The sequence below is a fragment of the Nelumbo nucifera genome, chromosome 6 (genome assembly GCF_055504915.1).
Source record: "Nelumbo nucifera cultivar China Antique chromosome 6, China Antique-T2T, whole genome shotgun sequence".
Taxonomy (NCBI): Eukaryota; Viridiplantae; Streptophyta; class Magnoliopsida; order Proteales; family Nelumbonaceae; genus Nelumbo; species Nelumbo nucifera.
This window is the reverse complement of record NC_142654.1, coordinates 58,252,646-58,271,365: the sequence shown is the minus strand read 5'-3', so window position 1 is coordinate 58,271,365 and position 18,720 is coordinate 58,252,646. Positions and strand designations below refer to the sequence as shown.

At 35.6% G+C, this 18,720-nt stretch overlaps 1 protein-coding gene across 3 annotated transcripts; it reads left to right on the top strand.

The window, feature by feature from the left end:
- The first annotated feature begins 2,021 nt into the window (after nucleotides 1-2,021).
- On the top strand, nucleotides 2,022-15,768 carry LOC104601950 (autophagy-related protein 101-like). 3 transcript variants are annotated; one of them, XM_010265470.3, is made up of 8 exons: nucleotides 2,022-2,277; nucleotides 2,437-2,490; nucleotides 2,735-2,774; nucleotides 4,485-4,570; nucleotides 6,334-6,429; nucleotides 10,781-10,946; nucleotides 11,046-11,208; nucleotides 15,372-15,768. In XM_010265470.3, the coding sequence occupies exons 1-8, from the start codon at nucleotides 2,251-2,253 to the stop codon at nucleotides 15,445-15,447; spliced, it is 708 nt and encodes a 235-aa protein (XP_010263772.1). In that variant the 5' UTR covers nucleotides 2,022-2,250; the 3' UTR covers nucleotides 15,448-15,768. The 3 variants fall into 3 exon arrangements, with proteins under 3 accessions (XP_010263772.1, XP_088746735.1, XP_088746734.1); XM_088890609.1 differs by having other exon boundaries at nucleotides 2,023-2,303; nucleotides 2,438-2,490; XM_088890608.1 differs by having other exon boundaries at nucleotides 2,023-2,353.
- Nucleotides 15,769-18,720: the final 2,952 nt, after the last annotated feature.

Below are 18,720 nucleotides of genomic sequence, written 5' to 3'. Positions count from 1 at the left end.
TGTCGAATCATTCATCAATGTATCTCGTCTATCTCTTTCTCAGTCTTAATCAATGAAACTTCTTAAGGACATTTTACATCTACTAAAGGTCTAAGATAGGGAGATCCTCTCTCTCCTTATATTTTTTATTATTGCAACGAAAGGTCTTTTCGAGAATGCTTCTTAAAGTTGAACAGGAAGGTAGTTTAAAAGGAATTTAAATTTCCCCAAACTCTCTTCCTATATCCCATCTTTTCTTTGCAGATAATATCATGCTTTTCCTCAGAGCTCATTTGAGAGGATCTTGATAATTTGAAAAATATTTTACTCTAGTTTCAAGGCTGTTCTAGTCAATTGATCAACTTTGATAAATCAAGCATTTATTTCAGTAAAAATATACACCTGAGACCTCGAAGAATGATCGGACATCTGTTACAAATCAATACTCTAAATCCTCAATCCAAGTATTTAGGTAATCCTCTGTGTTGGTCTAGAAATAAGCATTACAATCTCAACTATGTTTTGGATAATATCAAAATCAAGTTGAATAAGTGGAAAGCTTCTGCAATCAGTTAGCCAGGGAAACATATTCTTATCCAATCAGTTCTCCAATTTTATACCTCTCCATTCCATGAGTGTCATTCAATTTCCTCAAAATACTCTTAATGAAATTGAGAAAACAATAAAAGACTTTTGGTGGGCCAATTAATCCGAGTCTAATCCCAATCCTTTTTGGTGATATGCTTGGCATAGAATTGCATAACTTAAAAGCAATGGAGGTTTGGGATTAAAGAATATGAAATTGGTAAATTTAGTCTTGTTAAAAAGTTAGCCTAGAGGTTTATTAATAAGCAAAACAAACTATGGGCTCAATTGTGGAAATCAAAATATCTAAAGAACAATGTGTTTTCCTTTTTCGGGAAACTAACTGCTCCTAAACTTCAAGATATGTAAAAAAAAAATTGGTTATCTAGTTAATAAGGATTCTTCTATTCCTTTGGACCAGGTTCCTTTGATTAAATTAAATAATAGCTTCAGAATGCTACCTCAACATGTGTCTTTTGTCTTCAAAAATCTTCCCATTTCAGCTATAATTTCTATTGAATCCTAGAATCAACAATTTCTCAATCTTCATTTGAATTAGGAATAAGTCTTTGAAATTTTAAATACGCCAATTTTTCCTGAGGAAACTACTCTGGCTTGGATTTGGATTCATCATCCATTGGGTAAATTTTCAGCCAAACAAATTTATGCCCAACTTCAACAATTTGGTCTTACAATTCTTAATAATGATAAAAAAAAAGTGTATTAAATGGATTTGGAAGCTCCCTATACCCTCTAGATACCAATTGTTTATGTGGAGAGCCGTTAAGGATTTTATTCCAGTTATAATCACCTATTTTTGAATGCCCCCTTGCTCAAGCTATTCTTTTTGCCGCTCTATGGAATATCAATTTGCAAAACTTGTTTCAGAGATCTTGGATGGCTTGTATTAATGCTTAATTGCTTCCTTGTCTGATAAAAAAAAAAACAATTTCGGAGGTATTAAGCTGATATTCTATTGCACTTTTGCAAGAAATGAAAAATGTTTTAAGAATAAACAAATTTCATTGCGATGGATTTTGGTGCTAACCAATAGTATCTTTATTAGGATAATGCACACTCCTACTGAATTGATTTCTTACAGTTGGGGGTAGGTATCAGTTCGGAATTGATGCCAATTCATGGGCTGGTATGGGTGTTATAGGTGGAATTGTTCATAAATTTGAATTGTTTTAGGTTTGCAGTTCAAATCTGAATTCTGAGGCGGAGTGCAAGCTAAAAATTCCAAAAAAAAAACAATTCTCTTTTAGGCTATGTTTGGCTTGAAGGAAAAGGTAGAGAAAAGAATGGAAAGATTGAGAAACCTATACAAACCTTCAAACCAAAAACAATCTTATCCTCTGCTTCAATCCTAGCCGTTGAATTGAAACTTCTCATCAGAAAGGTTAATAAGAAGCCTAAGGACCCAGAGCCGTGAGATTATCCATCATTGGCGGGTCTACCTTGGGCTGTAGGCCTGTATCTGTATTTTCTGGGTACCATTGGGAACAGTGCTTATATCTTCTCGGTCGAGAGGGAAGTCAGGAACACACGAATACTTTGAGTTGACGTAGATTAATGAATAATGAATTGCCGCGGTCTGATCTGACACGTTACGCAACACTCAAATCTGATGTCAATGGTTCAATTAAAATTTAAAAATCATTCACAGCTGGAGAACTATTTTCCATGACCGATATTGACTTCGAGGCTCAGGCCAGTTCTTCTCAACCGGAACAAGGAACATTGATTGCTCCTTCCCTCAGCTCAATTTTCTCGATCATTTTTTAGGGTTTCATGACTTCTCATGTCTTCATCTGGTAAGTTGCTGCTGCCTTTCTTGGGTTATTTCTTCAACTGGATTCGATTTTGCAGGTTTATTCGGTGCACGACATCATGAACTGCGAGGTCTGTCACCTTAAAGAACTGGTGAGGCTCTGAAGCTTTTATTATCTTACTTCAATTATATCCACTATTGCGTATGAAAATTTGTTTTCATGTTTTTTTTTTTTTCTTTTTGGTTCTTCATCATTCTTCTTTGATTGTATGAAGTTCAGATTTCAGATTGCTAAATCTGCATATTGATATTATCCGGTGTTCATTCAGTTAAATGTTTCTACTGATTGACGATGCTGTTGCCTGATTACGTTTTTATGTATTTACGTGACTGTAGGAAGTGGAGGAGCATTCTGAGATACGGGAAGTGCTGCGCTGTAAGATACCTTGTTACTTCTAATTCTTCGCAGAACTAGGTGGAGTTTGACCTAGGAGTCAGTGATTATGCGGATTGATGTAATACGGACTAGTTTTTTGTTTTTGTTTTTTGTGTTCACGTTCCTGTTATGCAATGGATGAGTGTTTAAGGACATTTAGTTTCTGTCAATGCACTTCTGTCTGTAAGTCTTATACATGCTCGAGTTCGGGAAAACAATTTGCTTCTTTGCTTAATCTATGACTTTACCTGTTGAAATTACTTTCCTTTTATGTGCTAAAGGTTCCTCCAGATATATGTGGGAGGCTAAGTGAGAAGGGAATTGAATAAAACACATTAACAAATGGAATTCCTTTCATCCATCAATTCATGATATTGCATTTTTCTCCTTTCTCAGAAAGTTTTCTTTTTTTTTTTTTTTTAATATTTTTAGCAATTCTATCATGACACTAAGTTCTTGATCATTGTCTAAGTGCTGGAACTTAATATCCCAAATCCTCTCGAATTTTAAATACTGGGTCCAGTATGTTTAAATACAGGGAAAAGTACAGAGTGGTGCTTGGCTTGTCCATTACACGGTTCTCATCATGGGTCTATATAAATGGCTTCTAATCATTTCCGTACCTTTTCAGTTTTCATCTTAACTGCACTGGTTATTCCATATCAATCATTTTCTAATCCAGACACCAAGGACTTGACTGTACCTCCACTAGAATGTGACTGAGCTTCCTGCTTTATTTCCAAGCATTCTTTTAGTAGCATGTATTGGCCACGTCCTATTCAAAAGCCAAAGTTTGGGAATGGTCAAAAAGAAAATGAGTGCTACAGTTTGGGAAAGAAATGGAAAATCTATTAGAAGGCAATTTACATACAGTTATGTGGGCAGTCTAGCAAGAAAAGAAACACCCCAATCTTTGAAAACAAAAGGAACATCTATACATGGACCTTAGCTTCTAAGGAACTCTATGGTGTCCTGCTGGATGACCTAAGGAGATACTTACCAAAAATCATTTTTTTCCAGCTCCTAAGGCCTCCCTTGCCCTCAGTTTTATGGAATTCTCGGGGTTGCTTTCTTGAAGCCCTGCGGGCTGCAGGGGCTGGAGGCACTGTTTGAGATTGAATTGATATATCTTTTGGGAATTTAACAATTATCTGGTCATTTGGGATAATGATTCCACCAAATCCAAGGTCATGGTTCTTCTCCCAGTGTTGACTGTTGAGTATGACTAAACAGTGTAGGTTTTCTCATCTATTTTTATAAGGTCTCCATCAACACAAATAGGTGGAGCTAAAAAATGGGAGCAGGACCTTGGAGACTGGGCCATTTCTCAAATGAAATAAAAGAACTAAAAGCTTTATTATGACTTCAAACCATGTTGACTCTAAGACATTTTAACTTTAATTGCTAATGGACTCACTAGATCAGTGGTGAATAGGGCTTTTTTATATAGTGATAGCCACCTTATCTTCATAACTTTTCATAGGAAAGAAGGCTGTCTTCCCCTTCTTTATTACATTTTATTCCTTTTCATGTGCATATCTTGCTTTTCTTAATATAATGTGCTTTATCTTTTCTCTCATTTCATCTCTTTCATTTTAACCTTTTTTTATCAATAATCATTTTCCTCTTAATTTTTTGTGTTTGTGTTAGCCTTGCACCTATTCCCCTCATGTTTACCTGAACTGCCAGCTGATGTAAAAATGATTGCAGGTATTCTACACACTATTGTGTTTCATAGAGCTTTAGGTCTTGTACGGCCCAAAGACAAAGATTCAGAACTTTTTGAAATTACATATGTAAGTCTCAAAATCCTTGTTACAATTTATATTATGTTATGTCAAGTTTGAATACTATTTAATCTTTTTTCATGATGTATTCACATTTAATTTTCTTTAGTGCTTAATTGTACTAGTTCAAACTAAATGAATAATACAAGGAATTGAAAATAAAAGCAAAAAACAAAAAAAAGGCAAAACATTTTAACCATTCTTTAGAATCTTGTAAATTGCACTGCTTGCTTAAACAATGGAATCATGGACTTGCCATTTTCTATCTTGCTTTTTAGGAAGTTTTTACATTCATTGTTATCACCATAGCTAGTGGTAGCTCCCCCAGAAAGTTTATGGTGTCCAAAGAAATAATATCACAGGTCTCATATATTGATTGGGAATCTTTTCCACTTTAGTTGCCCGTTTTATTTGACCTATGGCAACATTTGGAGATAAGATTGTTCATCAGCATATCATACAGCTTGTTGGGGCTACAGGGATCTGTTAAAGAAAGTTAAATGGCTGACAAGGAATATGTCAGTCAGGTTTCAGTGGGTCAGCAGATCAACAAATGCAATGGCTGATTCTCTGGCCAAACAAGGGTTGTCAAGGGGAGATCTGTTTTGGGCCACTTTGTAACTGTGCTTCAGGCTTGTGTTTGTTTAGTGTTTATAACTCAGTCCTAGGGGAAGGTAGCACCTCATGCCTCTTCCTAGGCTGAATGTACTGCTATTTTTTTGAATTAATAAAACTATTCTCATTTATCAAAAAAAAAAAAAAAACATTCATAACACTGCTTCCTTAAGGGACACTCTCTATAAATGGATTATTTATAAAATTCTATCTGATGGTCCTGCTGTTTTCTTCTTGATATGGACCCATAAGCTTTATATGCTCATATTTGTGGATATTTATACATCATATTTTGTTTTGCAATCACTTTTTTTGGATAGCATATAGGTTATGATTTCAATGGCATCCATGCTGTTGTTCACTACCACTCCTTAGTCCATTGAAGGTATCATGTGGTGGTTGCTTGGATGCGATTCCCCACTTTTGTTTCCTAGTCTAGATGGTGACTTATATTATTGGGTTAAGTTGAGGTTTGAAATCATCCCATATTGATTTTGTAGTCCCATATTGAGGACTTCTGAATGGTGGTTGATTCAGGTAGCATATTCAGCTTTAATTTCAACACTTAACTCAACATAGAAAGTTTTAAGTCAATTTTTTTTTTCTGGTTTCTTTATCTATTGAAATGTTTCTGTTAAGACTCTTATCCATGTTAAACTCAGGAAATCAAGGTTCTACAGTCACTTATTTTCACTAAACAACCTCTAATTATCCTTTTAGGTCTTGCTGTATATGTGTATCTTACAGTGGATTGAGTTTGCATAACCCATGCTCTATCCAGTTGACTTGGCATACACTTCTATATTTACTTTTTCTTTATTTTTTTTGAAAAAAAAATAGTGGTTTGTTTTGTATTAAGAATAATAAAAGTGGATGTTAGTGGATGTATAAAGCTACACAAAAGGAGAGAGAGTTTTCCTTCTGAACAAATATTTTAGTAGCTAACAAGGTGTGAACTTGAGTGGTGCATGACCTGCGGTATAATAAATTTACCCAGAACAAGGAGATGGAATGTGAGCTTTGCATCAATTCAATAAGTAATACAATAACTCTACTTGTGATGCATATGTTATTTGAGATTCAAGATATTAGCAGTAACATTTTTTGTGCTCAAGCTGCCATAACAGTGGTTCAGTTAACCTTTACTTTCTGTGTAGGTGCAATGTGAGGATTCTGAACTTGAAAAGAAAATAGAGGAGAAGATTGACCTGTTCATATTTTGGGTAGAGAAACACCCAAACAAGAAAAGTCAGGTTAACATAGTGCTGCTGCCTTTCAGTTAGAACTTCTTGTGGAGCCTGCTCTTTATGCAAATCTCTGGGTTTCTATATGTTTTGACACAAGTAGTAGTTGGTTCTGTCATTATCATAACATAAGAAGAACCACATGAAAAAACTAATAATTTCTTTTTTGAAGAAAGTAAAGTAATTTATTTGATTTCTCTTTAATCAAGATACAACAAGCCCCCTAGAGACAAGCTCCCATCCAGGCAAAAAGGCGATAATACTTACAACTTCTACAAGCTTCTAGCTCTTAGCAGGGAGCCCAGAATGTTTGGCTGAAAGCCTTTAGCAGCTGCAACCAAAGACACCAGCTTTCCAAAAGAAAGGGACACTAATTCCACCCCCTTTGACTCTTTGACACCCTTCCATTCCTTTCAGCCCAAACAGTGCTGTCACTTCAACAGGGATGAATAGCCAGACACACTGAGCTAACTTTGAGAGAGCAGGAAGGCTCCAGCCCCACAGAAGATCCAAGAGAGAACTAGGCAAAAGCCAGGAAACACAACTGCAGAGAGGTAGTGCCACCATAGCCAAAAAGTCACAGGGCAATGCAAGAAGAGATGATCTGAATCTTCCAGCCCCTGTCCACAGAGCAAACAGGTTGGCACATGCAAACCCCCTCTAACAAGATTCACCTTAGTGAGGCATCTATTTAGAGCTGCAGCCCAAACTAAGGCGTTAACTTTAGAAGGGGAAACAGGGTTCCAAATCTTAGACACAGGGACTTTATCAAGAGTATAGTCAGCCAGGGAAAAGGCAAAAGACTTCACAGAGAACAGCCCATCAGCAGTCCCATTCCAGATCTAAGAGTCCTCCACACTAGTGTCTATAACCTGACCAGATAGCAACTGAAGAAGCTGAACAAAATTCTCCATCTCCCAGTCCTGAAAGTTCCTTCTAAACAAAAGATTCCAGACCACACTACCCCCCAGGACATCATAACAGTCTGCCACCCAAGCCTGGTTCAAAGCTAACTGAAATAGCTGCAAGAAAAGCTCAGCTAAAGGATGGTCAGAGCACCAAGGATCCTTCCAGAACGTCAGCCTACAACCATTTCAAACCCTTGACTTGATTCCTCTGCAAAAAACTAGGGAGAAGGTATAATTTTCAACCAAATCAAACAGCCAAAAGAGGAGAGGGAATCAGTAGTTATCCAGTCTCCCCTATCCAAGCTATATTTAGCAGAAATTAACCTTCTCCACCAAGTGCCTCTCTCAGTCCCGAACCTCCAAATCCATTTGCCTAGTAAGGCATGATTGAAAACCTTTATCCTCCTAATCCCCAGGACCCCATGGTCTTTAGGAGGGCAGACCTGATTCCAATTTACCAAATGATTTTTTTTTATCCTCCTCTCAACCTCTCCAAAGAAAGTCCCTCTGCAACTTCTCAATTCTTTGAGCCACCTTCGGGGAGATTAGGAAAAGGGAAAGGAAATAAGAAGGGAGATTTGACAAGGAACTCATCAGGAGTGTAATTCTTCCTCCAAGGGAGAGATACTTTGATTTTTAAGAGGAAATTTTCTTCTCTAACCGTTCCAAAACAGGTTCCCAAATCAAGGAAGAGGTGCATTTAGCTCTTAAAGACAGACCCAGATACACCATAGGCAAGTGACCAACTTGACAAGCAAGCACATCAGCCAAGGAATCAATATTCTCCACACTGCCCACTGGGATGATAAGACTTTTGTTCCAATTCACCTTCAGACCAGCCACTACTTCAAGCCAGCAGAGCACATAAGAGAACTTCCAGTTGATCCACCTTACAATCAATAAAACACAAAGTATCACCAACAAACTGCAATACTTGGAATTTTTCTTCTCCTGGCACCACCAAGAAACCCTCCCACAAACCAGCCTCCCCCACTTGAAGGATGAGTTGGGTCTGAATCTCCATCAAGCAAATAAATAGGAGGGGAGAGAGGGGGTCCCCCTGAAAGAGACCCCTTGAACTTTTGAAGAAGCCCGCTCATTCCCTATTTACCAGTATTGAAAATTTAGGTGAAGTGATATAGACCTTGGTCCAATTTATCCACTTCTTCCCAAAGTTCATTTTTTCCAGAGTGAAATCCAAACAACTCCAATTAACATGATTGTAGGCTTTTTCTAAGTCCAATTTACAGATCAGGCCCGGTCTTTTTTCTCTCCTCCTCAAATCAATCAACTCTTTTGCCACCAACATACTGTCTAGCATCTGCCTCCTAAGAACAAAAGCACATTGGTTTTCAGACACTACACTGCTTAGCACATTTTTAAGCCTTTCCGCCAACTCCTTACCCAAGATTTTATAGAAACTATAGAGTAAGTTGATTGGCCTGAAGTCTTTTCGATTTACTGCCCTTCTAGCTTCAGGATGAGAGAAATGAAAGTCACACTTATCTCCTTTCCAGGGAAATATTTCTATGGAAGTCCTGAAACACTTTTGACGGGAATGATACTATTGCTTAAATCAATATCAAAACAACATTCAATTACCCACTCAAAACTAAGAAAAAGAAAAAAGAAAAAAGAAAAAAAGGAACAAATTCACCATTAAGGTATTGGCTTTTGATTGGTATAGTATATCTCTACTGTTTAGTTTTGGGCAGGGTTAGTCAATTTTTTAATTTGATGTCTTAAAGCCACTGATGATAACTTTGCGATTGCCACTACTAGTGTAACTTTTTTGCTTCTAGTCATGGCAGTGGTTGAGGTGCATGTTCTTAGGAAATGATATGGAAATTTAATTTTTGATCTGAGAGAGAAGTATAACTTGAGATATAAAGAAGGATTAGACTATGACTGGGAAATGTAGAGTGAAAGTGACTATGATTGGAATATTGAGCTAGTTTCTCTTACTAAAACTTGACATGTAGAGTCACTACACCCATGAAATCTACAGAGTAACTATGACTTGAAATATAGAAAGTGGCATACCAATGAAATCTACAGAAATTAACTAGGAAAGCATTGAGAAAATGTAGCAGGAATGTAAAATTTCATTGGGGAGAGAGCCTTGACTTCTACAGACTATGGGGGTTATGGAAAGGAGAGAAAGATATTATGATTATGAAATGTAGAAAGAGAGAGTGGCTATAACTTGAAATGTATGAGTAGCTTGGAAATGTTTTCGAAACAATGTGGAATGTAAATTTTAGTTAGGGAAATGACTATAACTTGAAATGTATGGAAAAAGGGAGATGATAAGTATTAGGTGTGAGCAAGGGTTGGTTTGGTCCGGTTCCAAGGCAGAACTTGGAACAACCTACCTTGTAGGGGTTGGTTCCAGGTTTTCGTAACCAGAATGTACCATGTCAAATCGGTTTTAAGGTTGGTTCTCTAGCCTAGGCAGTTTCAAGGTCTACCCATGGAACCTTTTTTTTTTCCTTTTTAAATAACAATATGCTGTTTTTTTTTTTAATTTTTTCCTTTTCAAAGCTTTGACTTTGGATAATAATCTAACATAAACATTCCACATTTCAAGTCCATATTAGTCATTCAATCTCAAAGAAAATAAAGCATAATCCATGAACAACCTAAATAATATCACATAATCATTAGTAATCTATAATCCAATTTCACAGACATTCCACAATTTAGTTAAATGCAATTTCAATGCAAATATAATAAAGTCCACAATTAACCCAAACAATATAACATAATATATAATTCATCATTCAAACCCATATGCTAAGTTCAAATTACACCTAGGCCAGTTCCACCAAGATCAGTTCTCTGGGTTGGTCAGGGTAGGATAAACCTCCAGACCCAAGCAACCTGGGTGGGGGGTTGATTCCAAGGATTTGGAACTGGACCCTACCTGAGAACCAATTGGAACTGGCCTTACTAAGGCCATTTCAAGGTCAGGTCCAATTGGTTCTTGGTAGAACTGACCCATTTGCTCACCCCTAGCAGTATAAGGACTTCGCTCCTTAACCCTTTTAACCAAGCTTTAGCTCTTTTGTGCTAACAAGTGGCATCTTGAGCTTGAGATTGGTTTTGGCTTCCCTACCATCCAACCAAACCCTAACTCTTCTAATTCCACCTGGAAAAAATGCTTGAAATTGGGATTGGTTGTCAGCTGTTCCGCCCATTTCAACCAAGCCCCTTTTTTTTGTCCCAACAAGCAATACACTTGTAATTCTCTAAACCCTAATGATTTCTGAGGCTTGATTATCACTTATCAGTTCTTGCTTTAGGTTCTGCCCTGGTAAATATGGCTACATGCCACCCACTGTCCAAATTTTACCATCAAATGAAAGTGGGCGTTGAGTATTTGGATTATGCAATTCATGAGCAACTTATTATGATTTTTTATACTTTAACTACTAAAAATTATAATGCAGGTATGTTTATCTTTCTATGAGGTAAAAAACAATAAGGCAACTTGGTTCACTAACAAAACAGAACGCCTGTATTGGGAACAATGGTATATCAATTTGAATATCACAAAACACCCAAAAGCACATCGTAGAAAGTCTCATCATTCCGAAGTGATCATAGGTCCTGGAGGTACACGTACCATTCTGAAACCAATCTGATTGATCGTTCATATTTACACTCTTTTGTGATGCAGTAACTAATAGGGTTTTTGCTTTTGATTCATTATAGATTGTGTGATGGAGGAGAAAAGTGGTCGACAAGCAGCCTTGGAAACATCTCTTCATGAAGTTTTGTTTCAAATCATAAAATTTGTCAATGAGAAAAGAGATCATATTCCTCCTGTTCCAAATGTTGAGGGTGTCTCATTTCCCTATGAAATCACAATCCCGAGGTTGGTGTCTTTTGGGTTTCCAAACTTATCTTAATTGGATTTGAGTTCTATTCAGTTATTTTAACCTTGAAGGTGCCTGTTTTAAGTTGTAGTAGGCTAGTAGCTTAACCTTCATTTATATCTTTTATATTATGCAGCAGAAATAGCTTAACCTTTAACATACTCACTTATGATGGGCATCATCTGTGTCTCTTGTGCAGCAAAGACCCCATCAATTTTTTGATAGAGAAGAATATTTTTTGATAATCGATGTCATTCTTTTTGATAACTGACCAAAATGAAAAATAATATATGTTACATCAAACAAATGGATTAAGTACAAAAAGAACCAAATGGAAGAGATTTCCCCAAACAGGATATTTGTATCGCTTTCTACATCCTAAACTTGTTCCAGTTAGAATCAAATTCTAGTCTTTTTCTTGGGACACTTCTCTGTGTGTGTGTTTTGGTTGTTGTCAGTGGTCCAACATCCCTCTTTACTTGTATATGGCTCTTATTTTCACCAATAAATTTTCTTAAGTTGCTATTACAAGAAAAAGGAAAAAAAATAATCCAAGCTCTAGATGCCACCTAGGGTTGCAGAAGAAGATGAACTATCCTAAATTATCTTGACACATGATACATCTGTGAGGATAAATGTGCCATATAAATGAATGATCAATTATAAAAATCTTAACGAAGAAGACTAATAGAAAGATCTTCACTGAGGTTGGGAAGAAGGAGCATAGACATGAATGATCCTCAACGTTCCTTCCAAAACATCCTTGATGCAGGAATTTTCAATGCTCTAAGAGACTGAGTGCTATTTCAGTTCTCAAATGCTGATTATTATTTTTTTGAAGATAAATAAAGAAAAGATTTTATTGCTAAAATAAAAGATTACAACTTAAATATGGTGACAAGAGGTCACCCCCACTGTAACAATACAAAAACAAGGCAAACTTCAAAGCAAACAATACAGAAACACCGAGAATTTTTAAATTCAGAGAACAGAAAAAATCTTCCCCGAAGTCTTCTTTTTTTAAGCCTTGAAATTCTGGCAGTATCAACACCCAACCAATCACTGAAGAGCTGATCCGTGCCACCACCTCTTTGACACTTTTCTTCTTATTCTCGAAAATTCTTCTGTTTACTTTCCTTCCATACTTCCCAACACAAAGACAATGGAATGCAACTCCACAGCATTTTGACCTTAGTACCACCTTGAATTCTTGGCCAGCAACCAAAGATTTCAGACTGATCTGAAATTGACCACAAATCCACTTTAAACAGCTTCAAGAAGTAGGATCATATTGGGAATATGAAGCTGCAATGGTAGAACAGATGAAAAATGTTTTCCTTACCAGACAAGCATAGAGCGCATCTGCTTGGAAATTGATTTCCTCTACTATTTAGGATGTCCTGAGTTAATAAGCACCCTCTGGCTATTAGCCAGGTAAAAGCTTCCACCCTTGGGGGCACTGGTTTCTCAATGCTCTATATTGATGAGTATAGAAGCATTTCATCTACTGAGTACTGACTTGAGATAAAACTAGTTTTTTCCTCCAATATTCTCCTGTAGATTGTCTGGAAGAGTTTCCAAACCCCCAGGTGTGGAAAGATTAGTCAAACTACTTGAGATAAAACTAGTTGTCTCCTCCAATAGTCTCCTGTAGAATGTCTAGAACAATTTCCAAACTCCCAAATGTGAGATTGGTCAAACCTCAACTTGATGGGTGCTAAAAAGGGACCCTGGGGCTAGGTATAAGGAAGCTGAAACAATTTAACTCTGCCCTTCTATGTAAATGGATTTGGAGATTTGCTGTAGAATCTGATGCTTGGTGGAGGTCTCTTTGATTGGGAGGTGGATGAGGTAGTGAATCTCCTGACCTGTCTCCAGTTTCAAGAGTTGGATTATAGCTCGGAGGATAAGTGGCTTTGGAAGTGGAATTCTGATGGGATGTTTTCAGTTAAATCTTTGGCTGCTATGCTTTGTAGGAGGGGTGTTCCTGATTTCCCAGTTCAGCAAGTGTGGAATCCCATTAGTCTGACTAAAGCCAGTTTCCTGGTTTGGACTATGGCTCTTAACAAATGCCCTTCCAAGGAGAACCTTGTGAGCAGGGGAATTCAGATTTCGGACCTATCTTGCAGCTTTTGTGGGTGCAGTGCTGAATCTACTGATCATTTGTGTATTCACTGGCCATTCTCTGCTCAGCTGTGGAACCACTTCCTCAGCTCCTTGAATGCTTGTTGGGTGATGCCGAGGTCGGTAAAAGAGCTGTTATGTGGCTGGCATATTGTGGGCTTGAGCAAGAAAAAGAATACTTTATGGAAGATGATTCCAAGTGCTGTAATTTGGTGTATCTGGACCGAGAGGAATAGAAGGGTGTTCAGTAATAAGTTTCTAAGTCTGGAGGACTTAACTCAGAAGTTAGTGGGCAAGCTGATTTCTTGGTTGTCTGTGACGGAAGATTTTAGAAACTGTAATGTGTCAGATGTATTTTTTATTTGTCTTAATGGCATATGTAATTTCTGAATAGATCAGTCTGCCTGTTCAGGGACTGATCTCAGCCTCTGGTGTGTATTTCTTTCTCAATAAATATTACTTTTCCTTTTCCAAAAAAAAAAAAAGAGACCCTGGGGTGTTAGCAAGGACAGGAGGTGTCTTGGCTAGGGAAAATGGTATCTTTTAGGATTATCTGGCATCTGAATTATCAAGCAGTTGCATCTTTCATCATCGGCTATTGAGGGTGACTAGGCAAATCCCATCCAATATTGTCAGAGTGGCCAGTGGCCACAGTGACTAGCTCACCTATTAAACCCGATTAGAGAGATCCTAGTATGCTTAGAGAAATGGATACAATAGATATATTTAGTACAGCTGATTGTTCATGTATAAATAACATAGCCTACCGGGTCCATTCATCTTCCCAGAAACATTAAAGCCGAAATGCCCAAGCGAGGATGAAAGTTATTATGAGCTTCAAAATGCCTTTCCATATACCAAAAGAGGGCACACTCCTAGGCACTAAAACTCTTGAAGCTCCATATTTTGGGTTCTGGTTGTGCTCTCTTTTGTCATTAGCTTTTACTGTTGTATTGAGTGGCTTCAGATCTGAATTTTTTGAGGAATAGGTAATGCTTCTAAAAGCTTGGAATGGGTTTTCTTGGGCATAGTGATCTCACAGTTGTTTGGAATTTCTATGAAGTCAGACCTTCATGGCACCTTTTTCACTCATCATCTCCATGTCTTTTGTGAGATGTATATTTGGGAACTCTACTGTGTTCTATGCAATACCATTAATGTGGACATTAGCACATTGCTAGGAAGTATACAACACATCAATTTGGTAAACTTATAAGTTTGTTTTTGTAGAAAAGTTGGAAATGTGAGCATGGCATGGTCTCCAAAACTGCCAATCTTCCTCGTGCCCCCACCTTTTTCTAAAGCGGTGAACTAGAGATGGTATTTCACTCAAAACTATTAAAACTAATATAAAATAACTCCTATGTACAATAAGAAGGTTCACAACAGGGCCTCTGTGCTGCCCAGAACAAAAGACAAGGATGACTAGCTATAAACCATGTGACCCAGATTTGGCAAGGTCAGGACTGAACAAGGTGCAAATCATGAAATTTCTACTTCATATTGTTGTGCTGGACATGATATGGTACCCACCCATGTAAATCTGGCTATTGTAAGTCTGTAAAGCATGTGAATCTGGCTATTGATAGCCATGAAAGCACCATATACCCTTTCTTAGTGAAGGCATGATTAAAAAACCACATGCATTTCTTTCAAGCTAAATTAAGTAAATAATAGCAAAAGGAAAGACGTTCAACATAATTTTGCCAATCTTGTTGTTACCCTTCAAATTCTATAGACACTTTCCAACATGATCATCCTTGAGAAAATGGAGCTTATTTCCTACACACGTTATGACAATTTGTGGGACTTGGGCACAAGCATGTGGCTCAATTGATTAAATACTAAATAGCATTATGGCCATAAGTTTAGTCCTCATTGAAACCACTGAAGCATTAGAAGAATATGTATACTTCATCTTAGCTCCTTTAATATATTCCACTTTCCTATTTTCTTGTCATTGTATAAATTTTAATTGATCTTAAGTTCTCAACTATTGATTGGCTACTGACGTTTTCATGGGTGCTGCTTTGAACAGTTCATCAGATTCTACATTTGGCATGGACATGTTCAAGAGGATGCTCCAGACTGGGCACCCAACAATGCTTAGCTGATTGTCTGAGAGCGAACCAACTCTCTTCTTCATGGCTAGCTACTTCCTGATGTTAAAGTGTAAACTGGTTTTCCATTCCCTTTTATTCTCATGAGTGTTGAATAGAACAACACTACATGAGAAGAGGTTCACAAAAGTTCTGTATAGGGGTCTCTTTCTTGAGGAAGGAAGAGCGGGGAGGATTTTGTCTAGTGACTGCAGCAATGGCGTCAGTTTGGAGTTGTCATGCATATATCATATCTGGTAGGTAATTAGAACTTTAAACCTGTAACTGGAAAACCTTCTGTGGTCCAAAGAAAATCTCAATATTTGGTATCTGTAATCGTCACATCCTCTCTGTGGAAATAAATCTATAAAATCTATAAAATTAATTAATCGTCACATCCTCAATATTTAGACCTGTAACTGACCACCAGGGATCCAAGCATCATTTGGTATATAAATCTGTAAAATTAATTAATTAGTCGGGTCTAGTATCATTTTTAAATCCGATCTGATTCCATTATGGATAAACGGATAGATAACTGATGAGTTCTAGAATCTAATGCCCATGTGGTATGATGCTGATGCAACCTGTTCAAATTCCAGTTTTACCAACTCTTAATTTTTTTGTTTTTTAAATGTCAAATCTGATGGATGATATGGTTCATGGTTGGACAACTTGGTTAGAACTTAGAACCAAACACGCGCACTAGAACAGTTATTAAACCAAGCCATAATCTATACGTGGGACTCTGGGGGGCTTATTTCTCATTTGGCCAACAGCATCTATATTAACATCCATTTAAGATTTAATTTTCTCTAGAAATTTAATAAAAGCTAAAAATTATAAAAATGATCTATTTTATCTATCTTAAAGTATTTATATATTTTATTTCACATATAAATTATATGTTAAAAATAAAATCATATTTATTATTTGAAAAATCGAGTTATTGTTTATATAAAAATACTAAATAAATAAAAAATTTTAAAAATTAATAAAAATTGAAAATTGAAATAGAGTGATAATTATTGTGAGATGTGTACGCGTTCTAGAGTCTTGGTATTGTTAATTGTAATGCTTCTTTTCATATATCTATTAAAATGTGCATTTTTCATGTGTTTATACCTTATTTATAAATAATTCTACTATAGATAATTAAAAAATACTGAAAATTAATAATATTTTATATTAAAGTTAATATAAATTAATGGTTAAACAATTTATTCATATTAAATTGGACGGATATTCAATATAAATATCAATTTACTATTATGAATTTTTTACCTCAACCTATTTATGGCTTGGATGGTTATTAAAATAATACCCAAGTCAGAAATTATTGAAAAATATTGAAAATTACTTGTATTTTTTATTAACTATGGTATTTATTTTTACTGAAAGCAAACGCAAATTAATTTTGTAGTGACTAATATGCAAAAAAAAAAAATGATGAAAATACAGAAAGTTATTGAAAAATACTCATATGCAAAAATTAATGAAAAACATAAAAAATTAATTAAAAATCTGAAAAACCTAAAGCTTAATTAAAAAATTAAATTAATTGTATGCAAACCCCTAATGGGGTAAGTTTTCTAAAATTTTAAATAGTGATGGGAAGAAACAAAGTGGGACGGGGAAAATATTTTTGCTCCAAATCAAGGACGGGGTTTGCATATCATTCCCCAAACCCGATGGTAAATTAGTAAATATCAATAGATTCAATATTGATTTTTTAAAATATCTCTAATTTTTCCTCATATTCTTATAATCCTAGGATCCTACAATGGCATTTATAAAATACCCTTAAATTGTCATAATCTAATCCTAAAATACCCCCAAATTCTCATATTCCTATTTGTTAAAATATCAATAAATTAAATTAGATTATTTTTAGGTGGTTGCCTCAAGTGGGGAAAATTTGGGGATTCCCCATCCCTAACAGGGAATGGGTGCCTCACCTTGAACCTGCCCCACCACCAGCGATGGGGTGGGGATGGGGTAGAATGTCCTGACAACGGGGGTGAGGGACAGGGAGTGATCCCATGCATCGCACGGGGCCCCACTAGTTTAGCTTAATATATTCAAAGATTAGTTGGTTAAGACCAGATGGGTTTACCATTCATGCACTGGAACAATCAACGACATGTGATATTTATCAAATTTCACCAGCACAAGTTGATTGGTCAAAGCTCTTTTGGTATCATGTTTTTTTTAGTAGCATACATTTTTTCTAAATAATATATATATTAGCTAAGAGGGCCTCGTGTGGTGTATGGGTTTTACTAAATGAAATTGATTTTAACTTAACTGAAAAATTTATAAAAGCTAATAAAATTTTAATCAAATGTAAGATTTTTATTTTAATTAAATTCAATTAAAATAAGAAATTAATCTTAATTTAATTATTTTTAAAATGTATATACTTTTTTTAAATGGAATTCAAAATTAAAATGATTAATTTATTTTTAAAATATTTAATATTTAATTTTAAAATTAATAATTAATGAATTTTTTATTTTAAAATAGATGCTATTTTCTTATTAAGTAATTAATTTTAAAATTTATTAATGCAAATATTTTTAATGGATTTGAAATTGATTCAGAATTAATAAATATTAAATTTAATTTTAAAGTGTTAAAATTTTAATTCAAGGCCCAAAAAATGATAATAAAATATTAACAGAAAATACTAAAATGATAATAAAATTGATGGGTCTGAATAATTGGTGGATCTAAGTAATAAAAGTAGTAAAAAAATGTCGTTAGCAGAAAAATAAGAATTACAACAATCCATCCTTTATGAAATTGATGGGTCGGAATTGGTGGATCTAAGTAATAAAAGTAGTACGAGTTAATGTGGTAACCACATGGGACCATATAAATCATGGATCAACTTTAATGGGTTCCCATTGATCCATCTTATTTGGGTTATATTAAACCCCGAAGGAATCACCCTAATTTCAGAAAGGGTTATGTCATATGTAAACACATTTTTGCAAATTTCCACCCTCTGTCTCCTTGCATTCTCAAACAAAAGGACGAAAACCATTCATGGACTGATAATGTCTTTTGCCTTTTAAGTCTCGTTCATTTTTCGGTAAATTAATTATTCGAATAAAATTTTCTTGGAAATATTTATCAGGTAAATGTATTTATTCATATTCTTTTTATTTATTAAATAAATAAGGTAAAAACTATTTCAATCATAAAAATCTTATCTTATATATATTTAAAGCGAAAGGAATGTATTTGCCCATTCCTCTTTCGCAAAACAATAGTATTATATCA

Excerpts from the sequence above, each read along its gene's own strand:
- LOC104601950 (XM_010265470.3), top strand. The coding sequence starts at position 2,251 with ATGACCGATATTGACTTCGAGGCTCAG. Across the intron at positions 2,491-2,734 it reads TCTGTCACCTTAAAGAACTG|GAAGTGGAGGAGCATTCTGA; the intron begins GTGAGGCTCTGA and ends ACGTGACTGTAG. Across the intron at positions 6,430-10,780 it reads ACCCAAACAAGAAAAGTCAG|GTATGTTTATCTTTCTATGA; the intron begins GTTAACATAGTG and ends ATTATAATGCAG.